The 18,239-nt window shown below is 44.8% G+C and overlaps 1 protein-coding gene across 1 annotated transcript in view; it reads left to right on the top strand.

The window, feature by feature from the left end:
• LOC106089744 (fat-like cadherin-related tumor suppressor homolog) overlaps positions 1 to 18,239 on the top strand; it is a 737,514-nt gene that overhangs the window by 55,303 nt on the left and 663,972 nt on the right. Inside the window, exons 4-5 of the mRNA XM_059363292.1 lie at positions 22 to 128; positions 17,328 to 17,535. Of these exons, the coding sequence (XP_059219275.1) occupies positions 22 to 128; positions 17,328 to 17,535 (315 nt within the window). The remainder of the gene's footprint in view (positions 1 to 21; positions 129 to 17,327; positions 17,536 to 18,239) is intronic.

Below are 18,239 nucleotides of genomic sequence, written 5' to 3'. Positions count from 1 at the left end.
TAATTGTTTAACTTGTTTCAGGATCAATTCGAACTTTGTCTCATCTAGATGCTGAAACGAAAAATTTTTATTGGTTAACTTTGTGTGCTCAGGACCATGGAATTGTTCCTCTGGACAATTGCGTTCAGGTATAGTACATTTATATAAAATACATGCATACTTATAAATATATTCAAAATCTATCTATTGATAGTTTCTGGGTAATTTATATGGCTCGATTATGGGTAGGAACGATCAGGCTGTTGAATCTGGCAATGCATCTAAAATAAAAGTATTAGTATGACATAACGCAACTTTTGCCATTCATTGTCGATAATAACGATGCGGCCAACAAATTAAATTTATTTTTAATAGCCAACATCAGCGTCTATTCCCAGGTTAGGGGCGACTGGAGGCGAGCGTCGGATCTTGGAGTAAGCGGCTCGCCACAACGAGGGATACATGTGCAATCGCACAAAACCCATGCGGTTGGGGCGCTGGCCCACTAACCCGCCCCCGGAAAACTATGAGAACTATTGGTTGCCTAAAAAGTAATTGCGGATTTTTTTTTAAAAGAAAGTAAATGCATTTTTAATAAAACTTAGAATGAACTTTAATCAAATATATAATTGCCATTTTGTTCGACAACCTTTTGCCATCTTCGTGGCAAATTTAGTATTCCACGCTCATAGAACTTCTGGCCTGAACCAAGTGCGATTTTATAGCCTCATCATTGCCGAAGGTTTTACCATTTAAGGAGTTCTGCAAAGATCGAAATAAATGGTAGTCTGATGGTGCAAGGTCAGGGTTATATGGTGGATGCATCAAAAGTTCCCAGCCAAGCTCACTCAGTTTTTGGCGAGTGACCAAAGATGTGTGCTGTCTAGCGTTGTCCTGGTGGAATATGACACCTTTACGATTGACCAATTCTGGTCGCTTCTCCTTGATGGCTGTATTTAATTTGTCCAATTGTTGACAGCAATCATCCGAATTAATCGTTTGGTTCGTTGGAAGCAGCTCAAAATATACCACACCCATCCAATCCCATCAAACAGACAGCATAACCTTCTTTTGGTGGATATCAGCCTCTGAAGTGGTTTGATCTGGTTCACCATGCTTGGACCCTGATCGTTTTCGATGAACGTTGTGGTAAAAAATCCATTTTTCATCTCCAGTTATGATTTGTTTTAAAAACGGATCGAATTCATTGCGTTTAAGGTGCATATCACAAGCGTTGATTCGGTTGTTTAAATGAATTTCTTTCAATACATGTGGTACCCATATTAAAATTGACGCCAAACAAACAAATGTAAACAAAATTTCGCGCACTTTTTTTCTAAAGCAAGCTAAAAGTAACAGCTGATAACTGACAGAAGAAAGAATGCAATTACAGAGTCACAAGCCGTTGAAAAAATTTGTCAACGCCGACTATATTACTACTATATTACCGACAATTACTTTTTGGGCAACCCATACTATGAGAAACAAAGGAATAGTAAACAAGGGCCCCCCAACGTTGACGACCACGCAAACGAACGAAAAAAGAATCATGATTTGCGGATCTGCACCTGGAATCTCCGCACTCCTTATAGAGAAGGTGCAGTATACGCGCTGGCGGAGTATTAGAGAAGTACAAGGCAGATATTACCGCCTTACAGGATGTGCGATGGACTGGGAATGGCGTCACTACAACACCAAACGGAGACGAACTATACTATAGCTGCCATAACACGAGGCATGAATTTGGCTGTGGATTTGTGGTTAGGTTAGGTTGAAAAGAGGGTGCAGATATTAATCCGCCCCATGCCACTATGGACATACACCTAGTCCAGTAATCGGCTTGTGCGCTCTAAAAACTATAAAGTAACCTCTAAAAAGAAAATTTTAAGTTAGGAATTCCGCGCTACTTACAAAATCCTTAATTGTTTTCAATGCCACTCCCCTAAGTTGGTTCATGTCTGATATTGTGTCTCCACCTAAGTACCGGTATCTGTTGGACGTGAAAGCCGGACAATGATAAAGGAAATGCTCCAACGCCTCATCATCTGCCCCGCATGCCCTACACATGCTATCACTTGCCGCACCGATTTTACATAAGTGAGTTCGGATTTGTGATTAGTCGGAGACTGAAACACCTTGTCTCCAGCTTTACTCCGGTGGATGAGAGGCTAGCCACAATCCGCATAAAAGCCAAATTCTTCAACATCAGCCTTATTTGTGCCATGCCCCGACGGAAGACAAAGGCGAGCAGACCAAGGATATTTTGCTACGAGAGCGCCTAGAGAGAGAATATGACCGCTGCCCCGCCCATGATACTAAATTCGCTCTAGGAGATTTTAATGCAAAGATAGTGAAGGAAGACATTTTGGTCCAACAGTCGGAAAGTTTAGCCTCCACGGGATAATGTCCAGTAAAGGTTGAGGCTGATAGATTTCGCCGCGGCAAAAACATGGTAGTTAGTAACATCAAATGAAAGCTATTTAAAGGAAGAGTCCACTAAATACCCTTCGATAGGACGTGTAGTTCGATTGGGATAATATGTCAATTTAAAGAAAGGTCTATGACAATATATTTTGAATCTAATGTTGGTACAAGGATTCAAGTATCTGGGTTATGTCCTACCGTTCCGCAGGACATTAGATCGCTACAATAGAAGACTGAAATAACATGTCGTTTGCTTTTTAGCATCGGGTGGAGCGACTCTCTCCACCCAATAAATGCAACGCCAAACTGTCATGTAGGATGACCGAGAATACATTGTACTCAATGAAAGGACATGTTAGAGGGCAATCCCCCTCCCCCTATCCTACCCAAAAAAAGGAATTAAAAATAATATGAAATAATTTATGAAGGGCGAACAGGATAGAACAGGACAGAAATAAAAGGTATTTGGTAGTAGAGTACACTTTTTACCCTCAAATTGGGATGGGCACAAGAAGACCTGCCGATCTTTAAGAATGTAGTATTCCAAGTGGTCGCTTTGAAATATGATTTTGAATGTACATAACGAATACAAAAATTAATGAGTGTGAATCTGAACGAGAGCCCCTGGCCCTGAATATCTTGTAAGCCTCATTCAAAATGCTTGACATTATGGGGCTCAAACAAAACCGTGCTCTTGCACGATGTTGATATTACTCCAGGGTCCACCTCTAAACTCCCTTCAAACCGGTCATGATTGCCTACTATGGCGATAAATAATAGGTATTTGATAGTAGAAAACGAATTTGATATCCAATTTTGAGGCCAAATGTTTCGGGGTCATATCACCCAATAAACTCCCCCACAACCAATGGCAATTGGGGCTCAAACTAAAGAAATTTGAGAGTAGAGCACGATGCAAATAATTTTTGCAGGGCTAAGTACGTGGGTGGCCGCCCACCCTGCATACCCCTCAAACTGTACATATTTGTGGATTATGACAAAAAGGGGCTCAAATCTGTATCTGTTTCATGGCTCAAATTAAAGAAATTTGAGAGTAGAGCACGATGCAAATAATTTTTCAGGGCTAAGTACGTGGGTGGCCGCCCCACCCTGCATACTCCTCAAACTGCACATATTTGTGGATTATGACAAAAAGGGGCTCAAATCTGTATCTGTTTCATGGCCAAGTGTTTCAGGGAGGCCTCACGCGGCTCCAATGTGGTTTTTGGGAGTGGTATGAATGAGCGTATGCATCTGATATCCACTTTCGAGGCAAAGAGTTTGGCTACTACAATCCACCACTAAATCCAAGAGAATGATGTAGATCTAACATCCAAACTTTAATATCTACACAGGTGCGAAATATTTGAAAGGTCGTACCAGCACCCCCAAACAGGACAAACAGGAGTTTTGTGTTTGTTTGTTTGTTCCGTATCGACTCAAAAACGGCTGAACCGATTACCTTGAAATTTGAAAAGATTGTGTAGGTTGGCCTGGAAGGAAACATAGGCTATATAACATTTTGGTATCGGAAGGAGGACGGATCCTCCCCTTATGATAAAAACACAACCCAAAATCAAAAGTGGACCGATCGGGACAATATAGGTATCAAAAAAAAGGTATTGAAGAGTAGATTACGAATATTGTATTAAAATTTGAGTCAAAATACCCATCGGGCCGCCCCAATCCCAAAACAGACATATTTGAGGTTCATTTCAATATGGGGCACGAATGAAAGGTTGTTGTTGTTGTTGTTGTAGCAGTTTATTGTGTACTATCTTTCGTCTGCTTGATTCTGTTGAGTGTCAAGACCCATGAACTCCGCGACTAAGATGGGGTGCGTCCACAGGGATCAGGTTCTGAGTCGAGTGGGTCTGGCCGGGCAGTTAAACAGGTGACGTGTATCGTGCGGTCCCTGGTTACAATCGGGACATACATCTTGCACGTCGGCATCAATCCTAGCTCTGTGGGAATTGAGGCGGCTGCATCTGCCAGAACGTAATTGAGCCAGAACCACTCTGGTTTGCCGGGGGAGGTCGATTTCTTGGGGTGCAATGGGTGGCGGTCGTTCTCCAAGGACTACATTCACCCGGTAGCCAATTAACGCGTCTGCTACCGTGTCTGCATGAATGTTGTTCAGACCCGCTTGATATGCCGCTTGATCTAGAGGTTCTCTCTTGTAGCGCTGGACCTCACGCTCTAGATCGTGTAGATCTACCTTAAGGCTTCTGGGCGGTGGGTATCTATGCACAAGATGATGATACCATCATCAGCATGTAGTTATGTCTTCGCACTGGTAGGATCTTTGTCTCCTGATGGAGGTGGTCCACATGAGAACTGAGGAGACAGCCCGTCGCAGTTCGGAGGGCGGCATTCTGACAGATCTGAATATTATTCCACTGCGTGTCACAAAGTTGACATGACCACACTGGCGCTGCATAACTTACCACAGACCGACCAATTGCTTTGTACGTGGTCAACAAGGTTTCTTTGTCTGCACCCCAAGTGCTGCCAGCGAGTGACTTGAGGACCTTGTTTATACTTTTGACTTTATTGCAGATTGCTGTGGCATGTGGGGAGAAAGTGTAGGAGCTGTCAAATGTGACGCCAAGTATTTTGGGACACTTGATGGTCGGAATCATTTCTCCATCGACCATCACAGTCAGCTCAGTATTCACCTCACGCGTATTTGTAGTGAACAGTGTGGCTGAAGATTTGGTGGCGGATATCATCAGATTTCTTGCAGCGAAATATGAGGCAAGCTCGTTGAGGTAGACGTTCAACCTATCGCAGATGTCATCAATGGGTGGGGGCCTGATGCCATGATCGTACAATCGTCCGCATATGATACGATCTCTATGCCGTCTGGAGGGGGTGGGATGGAGGATAGGTAGAGGTTAAACAGAGCCGGAGATATCACCCCACCTTGGGGAACTCCCTGTTTCACTCTACGGTGTTTTGACTTCTTATCCCTAAATTCCACAAATGACTGGCGGCCACACAGATAATTCGCGACCCAACGTTTCAGGCCTGGCTGGAGGGACGTGTTGGCGATGTCCTCAAATAATTTGGCATGGCTGACCGTGTCGAATGCCTTCGACAGGTCCAGTGCCACGAGGACCGTCCGATCCCATGGCCTGGGTTGATTGAAGCCACGGCAAATGTGTGTGGTGATGGCATGCAAAGCTGTTGTTGTGTTGTGCAGTCTCCGAAATCCGTGTTGATGCTCGGCGAATGGAAATTCTCCTACGAGGCTCGGGAGGAGTAATGCCTCAAGCGTCTGTGCCACTGGTGAGAGAAGGGAGATCGGTCTGTACGACTCCCCCAAACTCGGGTCTTTACCAGGCTTCAGTAGCGGGATAACTCTGCCCATTTTCCAGACATCGGGAACTATAAGAGTGTTCAATGACAGGTTAAGGACAGTGGTAAGGTACTCAACTCCAGGTAAATCCAGATTCTTCAGCATCAATGTAGAGATTCCGTCGGGGCCCATCGCCTTGGAAGATTTGGCGGCACGGATGACATTCGTAACTTCGCCCACGGTAAATTGTGATGGCTGTTTATCGGCTCGGAGACCACAATACGGCGAATGGCTCTCCTCCTTGCCCTGTCTCTCTCGGGATGCACACTAAATTGACGGTTGAACAACCTGGCGCATCTCTTCGGATCAGTCACGGTTATCTCGCCAAAAGTGACTGAGGTCCTGTCGTCCCGTCTACCGGGGTTCGAGATAGACTTAACAGTGGCCCACAGTTTGCCTGCACCGGTGCCTAAGTTACATTGCTCCAAGTGTTCCAGCCACAAATTCCGCTTATGTTCGTTGACTACCCTGTTTATTTCCAGATTCAGCTCGCTGATTCTGGCGCTAGCGGGGTCCATAGCACGAATCTCATCACGCTCGTCTGCGAGTACCACTGCTTGCGCCGGGAAATTGGGTCGCACTTGCGGTATTCGACCGGCTGGTATATAGCGAGCGGCTGCTGCGTTGATGATGTCTCGAAATTTCCTCTCGGCCACAAGCACATTAGAGGGGGGTGGCAGTTCATTGAAGCGGCGATTGGTATACTCTCTGAAGCCAGTCCAATTGGCCTTCTTGTAATTGATGAACGTCCGGCGCTCAGAGGTTATGAAGTCGGGTGGTCGGTCGATGGTGAGGATTATGAGGAGGTGGTCTGACCCCAAAGAGATGACGGCTTGCCAGGATACGTCACTCAGGAGATCAGGGGATGCAATTGAGATGTCTGGCGAGCTGCTGCACCTCCTCGTAATCCTAGTGGGGGCATCCTCATTCACCGTGCAAAACGTGGAGCTATCTATCTGCTCTGCCAAAGCTTGCCACGCTGGTCGTTACCTAGGATGCCATGACGAGTGATGTGCATTAAAATCACCCAGAACCAGACGACTATGGCCAGATAGCAACCCACTTATGTCGGGGTTGTAAGCCTGGCCATTAATCGGGACACAGCTACCAACCGGCGGTATATACACGTTGTATATCTCTATCTCGGCAGTACCAGACCTGACTGCTACCCCCATACATTCCATGTATGGGTCACTAGCGTCAAGCGCAGGCGAGATAGGTCTATACTGCACGGAATGGTGTATAACGAAGGCCAATCCCCCACCTCCATTCCTTGAGCGATCCTTACGTAGCACATTGCAGCCGTGACAACTGTGCAAGCTGCAGGTGTTAGTCAGCTTTGTCTCCTGGATCGCTGCGACCGATATGCTCTTCCGACTCATAAAATCTACAATCTCATCAATCTTGCCACGCAGTCCGTTGCAGTTTAACTGCAAGAACGATACACTTCCCGGCACTGGCCTGGCAATAGTAGGGCTAGGGTGCTGTCGTTGCATAAATTGCCGTACGGGAGAGGTCGGGGGGGTCACATAGTCCGACGACGAGGACGCCGAAGGCGACGACGGCGACGCTTGTGACCCACTGCTGGCTATGCTCGCACAGCACCTAGCGACATAGCCAGTATGACTATACTCCCGTAGCGAAGTTAGGCCAGAGCAAGAACGGAAATGTACCCACTCCAAGCACCGGTTACACCTCACCGACACTGACCGATGATGAAGGCGGTTCTGGCAAACCGAACAGAACCAGGGTCCGGGGTTCTTTTCAATCCCGGCACGGACCAGAAGCGTACGGAGAAGGCACTCCGGGATGTGCCTCTCCCATGACGAAAAAAGACGAACACGTACACTGAGGCGGCAGCCCTTGCCGATGAAGATTCCATCGGGTCAATCCGGTGCGTACAACCGGTTGCCATGGGATTGAATGAAAGGTATTCGGGACTAGTTTTCGAATCTGACATACAAAATCAGACCGAAGTATAGGGGGTCACACCACCCCTCAAAAACGTCATTAGACCCATTATGACTACATGATACATGGCTGAACCGATTTTCTTCAAATTTCCGCTTTGTCCGATGTTCTCGCCAGGATTCGAACGTGTTCAGCGTCATAGGCTACAATGAAATTCGATAACCGCGAATTCGAATTCGATATCCGCATTCAGGGCGAAGTGTCCCACCCTAAAAAGATATTAGAGAGTTAAAGAAGGCGCAGCAGAGCGGGCCCGGTTCAGCTAGTAAAATATATTTATGGAACAAGTTTCAAATGACTTTCTACACTTTGGACAAGTTAAATTGGAGCCTTTTGTATAATGATGTAGGTCACGAATACGTGTGTATACGTTGAAATTTCGAGCATATAATGTTTTCTTATGCAGAATAGATAGGTATGGGCGATGGCTAAATACCCAAAAGGTATTTACCCGGTAAATTCATGGTTTCAAATTTCATCAAAATCGGATGAAAAATGCTTCTTAAATGGGCTCAATACTCTATATCGGGAGATCGGTCTATATGGCAGCTATATCCAAATATGGTCCGATCTTGACCATATTCAGCAAAGAGTTCAGGTGTAGAGTTGTATCAAAACTCATTGGTTCAAATTTCATCTAAATGGGATAAAAAAATGCTCATTTTATGGGCCCAATACTTTATATTGGGAGATCGGTACCAAAACTCACTGTTTAAAATTTCATTAAAATCGGATGAAGAATGCTTCTTTTTATGGACTCAGTACACTATATGAGGAGATCGGTCTATAGGCAGCTATATCCATATATGGTCCGATCTGAATGATATTCAACAATTAAAATTTCATCAAAATCGGATTAAAAATACGACTTTTATGTGTATTGAGCATATATGTCTAAAGATATATCTGGAGATCGGCCTGTAAGGCAGTTATTCCAAAAATGGTTTGATCTGGAAACCATTTTATTAGAACTCACTGTGCCAAATTGCGCCGAAATCGGATGAAAATTGAGGAATTAATCGCTTCATCACTTTAAGTCTGGAGATCGGTCTATATAGCGGCTATGTAGAACTATAGTCCGATTTTATGAGATCAGAAAGTAAGTTTAAGATATAAAAAAGTGGTTGCAAAATGATTTCAATTACCAAAATATCTGAACATTTATAAATACCCAAAAAAGGTATTTATTGGGTATTTACCCTTTTGATCTCAATAAGCAAAATTCGAAATAGCATGGCGATCGTTTAACGATAACCCATACCGGAATTTATTGCAAAACCACAAACTGTACCCTGCAGCACTATTGTGGCTGTCTTAAAATGCATAGTTGGAATCTGAAATAACTGCTGATTCGGCTTAGCCTATTCCTCTGTCCGCATATCCTTTCTATGCTGATAGTCCATCTATGGTTTTTTCTGTAACTAAGGTGGAGATTGCATTTGTTATCCAAACATCATATCTCACATTCTTTAGCCCAAACACTAACGCGATCAGTTTTGGTAAAAATCGGTTCAGACTTAGATATAGCTCCCAATCCAATTTACCCTTATTAGGGCGTAGTTACTACAACTTTCAGCGGATTTGCACGAAATTTGGTATAGAATGCTGTATAACTCATCTGAAAGACTGCTAAATTTGATCAAAGTCGGTTCAGATTTGAAATGCAATTATAATGCCTGACACTTAATCTGTTTAAAGAGATACCAAAGAGATGCCAGCATATATTGGGTTGCCCAAGAAGTAATTGCGGATTTTTCATATAGTTGGCGTTGACAAATTTTTTCACAGCTTGTGACTCTGTAATTGCATTCTTTCTTCTGTTAGTTATCAGCTGTTACTTTTAGCTTGCTTTAGAAAAAAAGTGTAAAAAAGTATATTTGATTAAAGTTCATTCTAAGTTTTATTAAAAATGCATTTACTTTCTTTTAAAAAATCCGCAATTACTTTTTGGGCAACCCAATATTTGTGAACCCCATGCGTCGTAGATGTGTACAAGTCATCAAAAATGATGTATTGTATTACTCTAGAAACAGAAATAACTAAAGTATTTATTAATAAATTTTCAATTTTTGTACCATTGGCTTAAAAGTTTTTGAGTTATATATCAATACTTTTATAATTTTGAACAGCAAATGTTTGGGATATTATTTTAAATTGGGATTTTAATATTTTAAATTATTGTTGCATTAATTATATAATCGTTATCACGGGAAGCTTAGCTGAAAGCTACCGGGCACGTCCACAGGTTGCGGATGGTTGAAAGCTCCGTTTTTATGCGGAGTAGTAGCTGCAAATGCGGCCGCGGGCGGTCAGTGATTTTCGAGAGGAGAGTCTCAGTGAGGAGTCAGGTGGCACTGGCTCTCAATTAAATACTGAGTGCCAATGATACTTGAGATGACAAGGCGAGTTATTGGCGCCTTCAAATAACCAATGGCCAACATCATCGTCTGTTCCCAGGTTAGGGGCGGCTGGCGGCGTCGGATCTTGGAGCAAGCGTCTCGCCACAACGAGGGATACATGTGCAATTCCACAAAACCCATGCGGTTGGGGCGCTGGGCCAGTAACCCGCCCCCGGAAAACATAGAATTACTATGAAAAACGAAGGAATAGTAAAAACGGATCCCCCCAACGTTGACGACCCACGCAAACGAAAAAAGGACCACGATTTTCGGATCTGAACCTGGAATGTCCGCACTCTTTATAGAGAAGGTGCAGTATACGCGCTAGCGGATGTATTAGAAAAGTACAAGGCAGATATTACCGCCTTACAGGAAGTGAGATGGGCTGGGAATGGCATCACTACAACACCAAACGGTGACGAACTATACTATTGCTGCCATAACACGAAGCATGAATTTGGCTGCGGATTTGTGGTTAGTCGGAGACTGAAACACCTTGCCTCAAGCTTTACTCCGGTGGATGAGAGGCTAGCCACAATCCGCATAAAAGCCAAATTCTTCAACATCAGCCTTATTTGTGCCCATTCCCCGACGGAAGACAAAGACGAGCAGACCAAGGATACTTTTTACGAGCGCCTAGAGAGAGAATATGACCGCTGCCCTCCCCATGATACTAAAATCGTTCTGGGAGATTTTAATGCGAAAATAGGGAAGGAAGACATTTTTGGTCCAACAGTCGGAAAGTTTAGCCTCCACGAGATAACGTCCAGTAATGGGTTGAGGCTGATAGATTTCGGCGCGGCAAAAAACATGGTAGTTAGTAGCACCGGGCTGTCACCCGATCAAAACAGAGAAACCAAATTGATCACGTTATGATAGATGGAAGGCATTCATCCAGCGTGTTAGATGTACGATCGATCCGTGGAGCGAATATAGATTCGGATCATTACCTTGTTGCAGCAAAGGTTCGCACCCGTTTGAACATGGCGAGGAAAGTACGATCTGACACTGCACGGAAGCTGGACAATGAAAAGCAATCCCATGGCAGCCGGTTGTACGTACCGGATTGACCCGATGGAATCTTCATCGGCAAGGGCTGCCGCCTCAGTGTACGTGTTCGTCTTTTTTCGTCATGGGAGAGGCACATCCCGGAGTGCCTTCTCCGTATGCTTTTGGTCCGTGCCGGGATTGAAAAGAACCCCGGACCCTGGTTCTGTTCCGTTTGCCAGAACCGCCTTCATCATCGGTCAGTGTCGGTGAGGTGTAACAGGTGCTTGGAGTGGGTACATTTCCGTTCTTGCTCTGGCCTAACTTCGCTACGGGAGTATAGTCATACTGGCTATGTCGCTAGGTGCTGTGCGAACACAGCCAGCAGTGGGTCACAAGCGTCGCCGTCGTCGCCTTCGGCGTCCTCGTCGTCGGACTATGTGACCCCCCCGACCTCTCCCGTACGGCAATTTATGCAAAGACAGCACCCTAGCCCTACTATTGCCAGACCAGTGTCGGGAAATGTATCGTTCCTGCAGTTAAACTGCAATGGACTGCGAGGCAAGATTGATGAGATTGTGGATTTTATGAGTCGGAAGAGCATATCGGTCGCAGCGATCCAGGAGACAAAGCTGACTAACACCTGCAGCTTGCACAGTTGTCACGGCTACAATGTGCTACGTAAGGATCGCTCAAGGAATGGAGGTGGGGGATTGGCCTTCGTTATACACCATTCCGTGCAGTATAGACCTATCTCGCCTGCGCTTGACGCTAGTGACCCATACATGGAATGTATGGGGGTAGCAGTCAAGTCTGGTACTGCCGAGATAGAGATATACAACGTGTATATACCGCCGGTTGGCAGCTGTGTCCCGATTAATGGCCAGGCCTACAGCCCCGACATAAGTGGGTTGCTATCTGGCCATAGTCGTCTGGTTCTGGGGGATTTCAATGCACATCACTCGTCATGGCATTCTCCCCTAGGCAACGACCAGCGTGGCATAGCTTTGGCAGAGCAGATAGATAGCTCCACGTTTTGCACGGTGAATGAGGATGCCCCCACTAGGATTACGAGGAGGTGCAGCAGCTCGCCAGACATCTCAATCGCATCCCATGATCTCCTGAGTGACGTATCCTGGCAAGCCGTCATCTCTTTGGGGTCAGACCACCTCCCCATAATCCTCACCATCGACCGACCACCCGACTTCATAACCTCTGAGCGCCGAACGTTCATCAACTATAAGAAGGCCAATTGGACTGGCTTCAGAGAGTATACCAATCGCCGCTTCAATGAACTGCCACCCCCCTCTGATGTGCTTGTGGCCGAGAGGAAATTCCGAGACATCATCAACGCAGCAGCCGCTCGCTTTATACCAGCCGGTCGAATACCGCAAGTGCGACCCAATTTCCCGGCGCAAGCAGTGGTACTCGCAGACGAGCGTGATGGGATTCGTGCTATGGACCCCGCTAACCCCAGAATCAGCGAGCTGAATCTGGAAATAAACAGGGTAGTCAACGAACATAAGCGGAATTTGTGGCTGGAACACTTGGAGCAATGTAACTTAGGCACCGGTGCAGGCAAATTGTGGGCCACTGTTAAGTCTCTCTCGAACCCCGGTAGACGGGACGACAGGACCTCAGTCACTTTTGGCGAGTTAACCGTGACTGATCCGAAGAGATGCGCCAGGTTGTTCAACCGTCAATTTATCGTGCATCCCGAGAGAGACAGGGCAAGGAGGAGAGCCATTCGCCGTATTCGTGGTCTCCGAGCCGATGAACAGCCATCACAATTTACCGTGGGCGAAGTTACGAATGTCATCCGTGGCGCCAAATCTTCCAAGGCGTTGGGCCCCGACGGAATCTCTACATTGATGCTGAAGAATCTGGATTTACCTGGAGTTGAGTACCTTACCACTGTCCTTAACCTGTCATTGAACACTCTTATAGTTCCCGATGTCTGGAAAATGGGCAGAGTGATCCCGCTACTGAAGCCTGGTAAAGACCCGAGTTTGGGGGAGTCGTACAGACCGATCTCCCTTCTCTCACCAGTGGCTAAGACGCTTGAGGCATTACTCCTCCCGAGCCTCGTAGGAGAATTTCCATTCGCCGAGCATCAACACGGATTTCGGAGACTGCACAGCACAACAACAGCTTTGCATGCCATCACCACACACATTTGCCGTGGCTTCAATCAACCCAGGCCATGTGATAGGACGGTCCTCGTGGCATTGGACCTATCGAAGGCATTCGACACGGTCAGCCATGCCAAATTATTTGAGGACATCGCCAACACGTCCCTCCAGCCAGGCCTTAAACGTTGGGTCGCGAATTATCTGTGTGGCCGCCAGTCATTTGTGGAATTTAGGGATAAGAAGTCAAAACACCGTAGAGTGAAACAGGGAGTTCCCCAAGGCGGGGTGATATCTCCGGCTCTGTTTAACCTCTACCTTTCCTCCATCCCACCTCCTCCAGACGGCATAGAGATCGTATCATATGCGGACGACTGTACGATCCTGGCATCAGGCCCCCCACCCATTGATGACATCTGCGATAGGTTGAACGTCTACCTCAACGAGCTTGCCTCATATTTCGCTGCAAGAAATCTGAAGATATCCGCCACCAAATCTTCAGCCACACTGTTCACTACAAATACGCGTGAGGTGAATTCTGAGCTGACTGTGATGGTCGATGGAGAATTGATTCCGACCATCAAGTGTCCCAAAATACTTGGCGTCACATTTGACAGCTCCTACACTTTCTCCCCACATGCCACAGCAATCTGCAATAAAGTCAAAAGTAGAAACAAGGTCCTCAAGTCACTCGCTGGCAGCACTTGGGGTGCAGACAAAGAAACCTTGTTGACCACGTACAAAGCAATTGGCCGGTCTGTGGTAAGTTATGCAGCGCCAGTGTGGTCACGTCAGCTTTGTGACACGCAGTGGAATAATATTCAGATCTGTCAGAATGCCGCCCTCCGAACTGCGACGGGCTGCCTCCTTAGTTCTCATGTGGACCACCTCCACCAGGAGACAAAGATCCTACCAGTGCGAAGACATAACTACATGCTGTCTAAGCAATACCTTTTGGGCTGTTATCGCAGAAATCATCCAAATCATCATCTTGTGGATAGATACCCACCGCCCAGAAGCCTTAAGGTAGATCTACATGATCTAGAGCGTGAGGTCCAGCGCTATAAGAGAGAACCTCTAGATCAAGCGGCATATCAAGCGGGTCTGAACAACATTCATGCAGACACGGTAGCAGACGCGTTAGCTGGCTACCGGGTGAATGTAGTCCTTGGAGTACGACCGCCACCCATTGCACCCGAAGAAATCGACCTCCCCCGGCAAACCAGAGTGATTATGGCTCAATTACGTTCCGGCAGATGCAGCCGCCTCAATTCCCACAGAGCTAGGATTGATGCCGACGTGCAAGATGTATGTCCCGACTGTAACCAGGGACCGCACGATACACGTCACCTGTTTAACTGCCCGGCCAGACCCACTCGACTCAGACCCAGATCCCTGTGGACGCACCCCATCTTAGTCGCGGAGTTCCTGGGTCTTGACACTCAACAGAATCAAGCAGACGAAAGATAGTACACAATAAACTGCTACAACAACAACAACAACAATGAAAAGCTGCAAACACAACAAATGGCAGCGGCATACTCCACTCGACTAACCCAACTGCTTGATGAAAGCACTCCTTGTTCCGATGATATAATGGCGCAGTGGCAAACTATTGCCCACTCCATGGAAAATGCCGCGAAATCCATACTTGGGTACCGGAAGCCTCCTCCAAGAAGCCCATGGTACGACCAAGAGTGTCGTGACTACTGAAGTCAAGAATGCGTCATATAAAGCAACCCTGCTTTGATGCACGCACATCTTCTTGCAGAGACAAAGAAGGAAATCTGGCAACTGTCACAGATAGCATGCTGAGAATATGGAAAGAACATTTTACCAAACTGCTGGTGTCCGATGTTGGTGGCGAAGAGGATACCGCAGAACCAATCCCTGATGATGGTATAGAATGTTTACCTCCTAGTCAGAATGAGGTCCAAGTAGCAGTGACACGACTTAAGACCAACAAGGCAGCAGGAGCCGACGGGTTACCCGCTAAACTATTTAAGACCGGAGGCGACACGCTAAAAAGGCGTATGCATCAGCTTATCTGCGCAATCTGGCTAGAAGAACGCATACCCGATGATTGGAACCTCAGCGCACAAGAAAGGAGAAAAGACGGAATGTTCCAACTACAGAGGAATAAGTCTCCTCCCCATCGCATACAAGATACTCTCGAGCGTACTGTGTGAAAGATTAAAACCTAAAGTCAATGAGATAATTGGGCCCTATCAATGCGGCTTTAGACCAGGTAAATCCACACTAGACCAGATATTCACACTGTGCCAAATCCTGAAAAAGACCCGAGAAGGACAAATTAACACCTACCATCTCTTTGTTGACTACAAAGCCGCCTTCGATACTCCTTTACGTTCAAAGGTATTTCAAGCCATGTCTGAGTTCGGTATCCCTGCAAAATTAATAAGACTGCAGGATGACACTGGCTAATACGCGTTCCTCAGTAAGAATAGGAAAGAATCTCTCCGAACCATTTAATACCAAAAGAGGTTTCAGACAAGGAGACAGCCTATCGTGTGATCTCTTTAATATCCTGTTGGAGAAGATTATACGAGATGCAGATGTGAATAGATATGGCACACTAATCACAAGAGAGTACATGCTATGGTAGCTCGCCTATGCCGAAGACATCGATATCATAGGTCGGTCACCGGGAGTAGTAACTGCAGCCTTTGAAAGAATCGAAAGAGAGTCAGTGAAAGTAGGTCTGGCAGTAAATGGAGATAAGACGAAATGGATGGTTTCAACTCCCAAAAAGCCTTGCACAACCGAGCAGATAAAGAAAATGGAGAAAGTTGGGAAACACAACTTTGAGATAGTCAGTAACTTTATCTACCTCGGCACCGCCGTAACCGAAACGAATGACACCAGTTTTGAGATAAAGCGAAGAATAATACTGGCAAACAGATGCTACTTTGGACTAAGTAAGCAGTTTATAAACAAGGTCACCTCTCGACAGACGAAGACTACACTTTACAAGACACTGATACTACCCGTGCTGTAATATGGTTCTGAAGCATGGGTACTTGTGAAAGCAGATGAGGCAGTGCTTGGAGTATTTGAGAGAAAGATTCTTCGTAAAATATATGGACCAGTTTGCGTTAACGGAGAATATAGGCGACGTATGAACCACGAGCTGTATGAGCTGTATGACGACGATAGCATAGTTACCCGCATCAAAATACAACGGCTGAGTTGGCTAGGTCATGTTGTCAGAATGGATGAAGAAGCTCCAGCAAAGAAGTCTTTTGAAGGCAAACACGGTGGTATACGCAAACCGGGAAGACCAAAGGCCCGATTGAAAGATCAAGTTGTGGGAGACACCTCGAAACTTGGTATCAGAGATTTTAGAATGAGCGCAGAAGATCGAGGCGCTTGGAACGCTATTCTACGTTCGGCTAGTGGAACAAATATTCTGTCGTAGCCAATTAAAGAAAGAAAAAGAATTTATATAATTTATTGTTAAAAAATTTAGGAAATTGATTAATAATCAATCTTACCCACAAGCATCTGAATAAAACAAAATATTTCTATACAAAAAATTCATTTTTGTTTTTTAGTTGGGAGCACTCCTATTTTTTTGAACACTACTGTATATCATAATATTAGTGTAAATTATGATTAGAATAATAAAGAATATTCAGCGTATTCTCCTCGCAATGTTTGCAATTTCAGTTCAGTTTGCTGACTGCTGAATAATGCTGTTTGCTGAAAATGGTTACTTCGCAATTTATGATGGGATTGTTAGGAGAGTAAATATAAAAAAAAAATAAAGAGAAGATTAAAGTTTTCTATTCTGGCTGCGATCCTTTTCTTTCCAAAAATTTAAATCTTCTCTTTCATTTTTTTACACCGATTTTCAGCAAACTGCGCTTTTGCACTGCAGCCAGCTTGCTGTTCTGAAATTTGAAACATTTATCTGTAACAGCAAAACTACTGCTGTATTAGCAGCAAAGTTAAGTTAAGTTTTTGACACTATTCGCAACACATAAACAAACAAACAATATATGAAATGCTGTGTAATTCAATAAAATATGTGCTATATAAATCTCTTTTTTTTAGGTCTATATTGAAGTTGAAGATGTTAATGACAACGTTCCGATGACTTATCAACCGGTATACTATCCATCTATTTTTGAGGGAAGTGCTGCACAGACCATGGTCATAAAACTGGATGCTACGGATGATGACATTAATAAGACAACAAACCTGACTTATAAAATTATTTCCGGAAATCCGGAGGGATTTTTTGAAATTAATCAAGCTACTGGTAAGCATTGTTGATATTTAAAAGTATGAGCGCACAATAAGCCGATACTGGCTTAGGTGTATGTACATTTTACATATTATAGTTTCGGTGCATTTGATTGCTTTCATTACGGAGTATGCAGAAGCAGATCTTGCGGGGCTCTCCTCTTAAGGCTTGTAAAAGTATTCATATTTGTCATTAGATATGTTGCGAGTTGTTTGGATGTTGTTGAATTCTTTGTTTGTAACTCTGAGAACTAACACTTGTGGCGTGCAGACGTGACGCTTGAGCTCCTGAAAAAACACTCCATACTCTGGTTATAAACCACAAAAAGATAAATATAAAATCAAATTCAACGAGTGGTACAGCCTATGTTCAATAATAATCATATTCGAGTAACAGAAAGTGTTTTGTGTTACAAACATTTGCAAATTATTTTTGTGTAAAAAAGCAAAGCAGAAATTACTAAAACACAGAGAACCGACTGTGAGAGTAAAGGAGAAGTGTCAAACGAAGCGTCAAATATAAATTGTGAAGTCGCTCCAAACAAAGTAAAATTGTTTATTTTAACAGATTCATAAGCTTTCAATAACAGAAGCAGATTAAAAAAAGCAATAAAGACTTGCGCCTAAAAGTTGGCTTAAAATTTTAAGAAAAGGAATAAAGGAATCACACCATAGACACGCACCATAAAGTGGGGTTTATTTTTGCACACATCTACGAAC

This window comes from Stomoxys calcitrans, chromosome 1 (assembly GCF_963082655.1).
Source record: "Stomoxys calcitrans chromosome 1, idStoCalc2.1, whole genome shotgun sequence".
Taxonomy (NCBI): Eukaryota; Metazoa; Arthropoda; class Insecta; order Diptera; family Muscidae; genus Stomoxys; species Stomoxys calcitrans.
The sequence above is the reverse complement of the archived record's forward strand: the minus strand, read 5'-3'. Positions and strand labels throughout refer to the sequence as shown.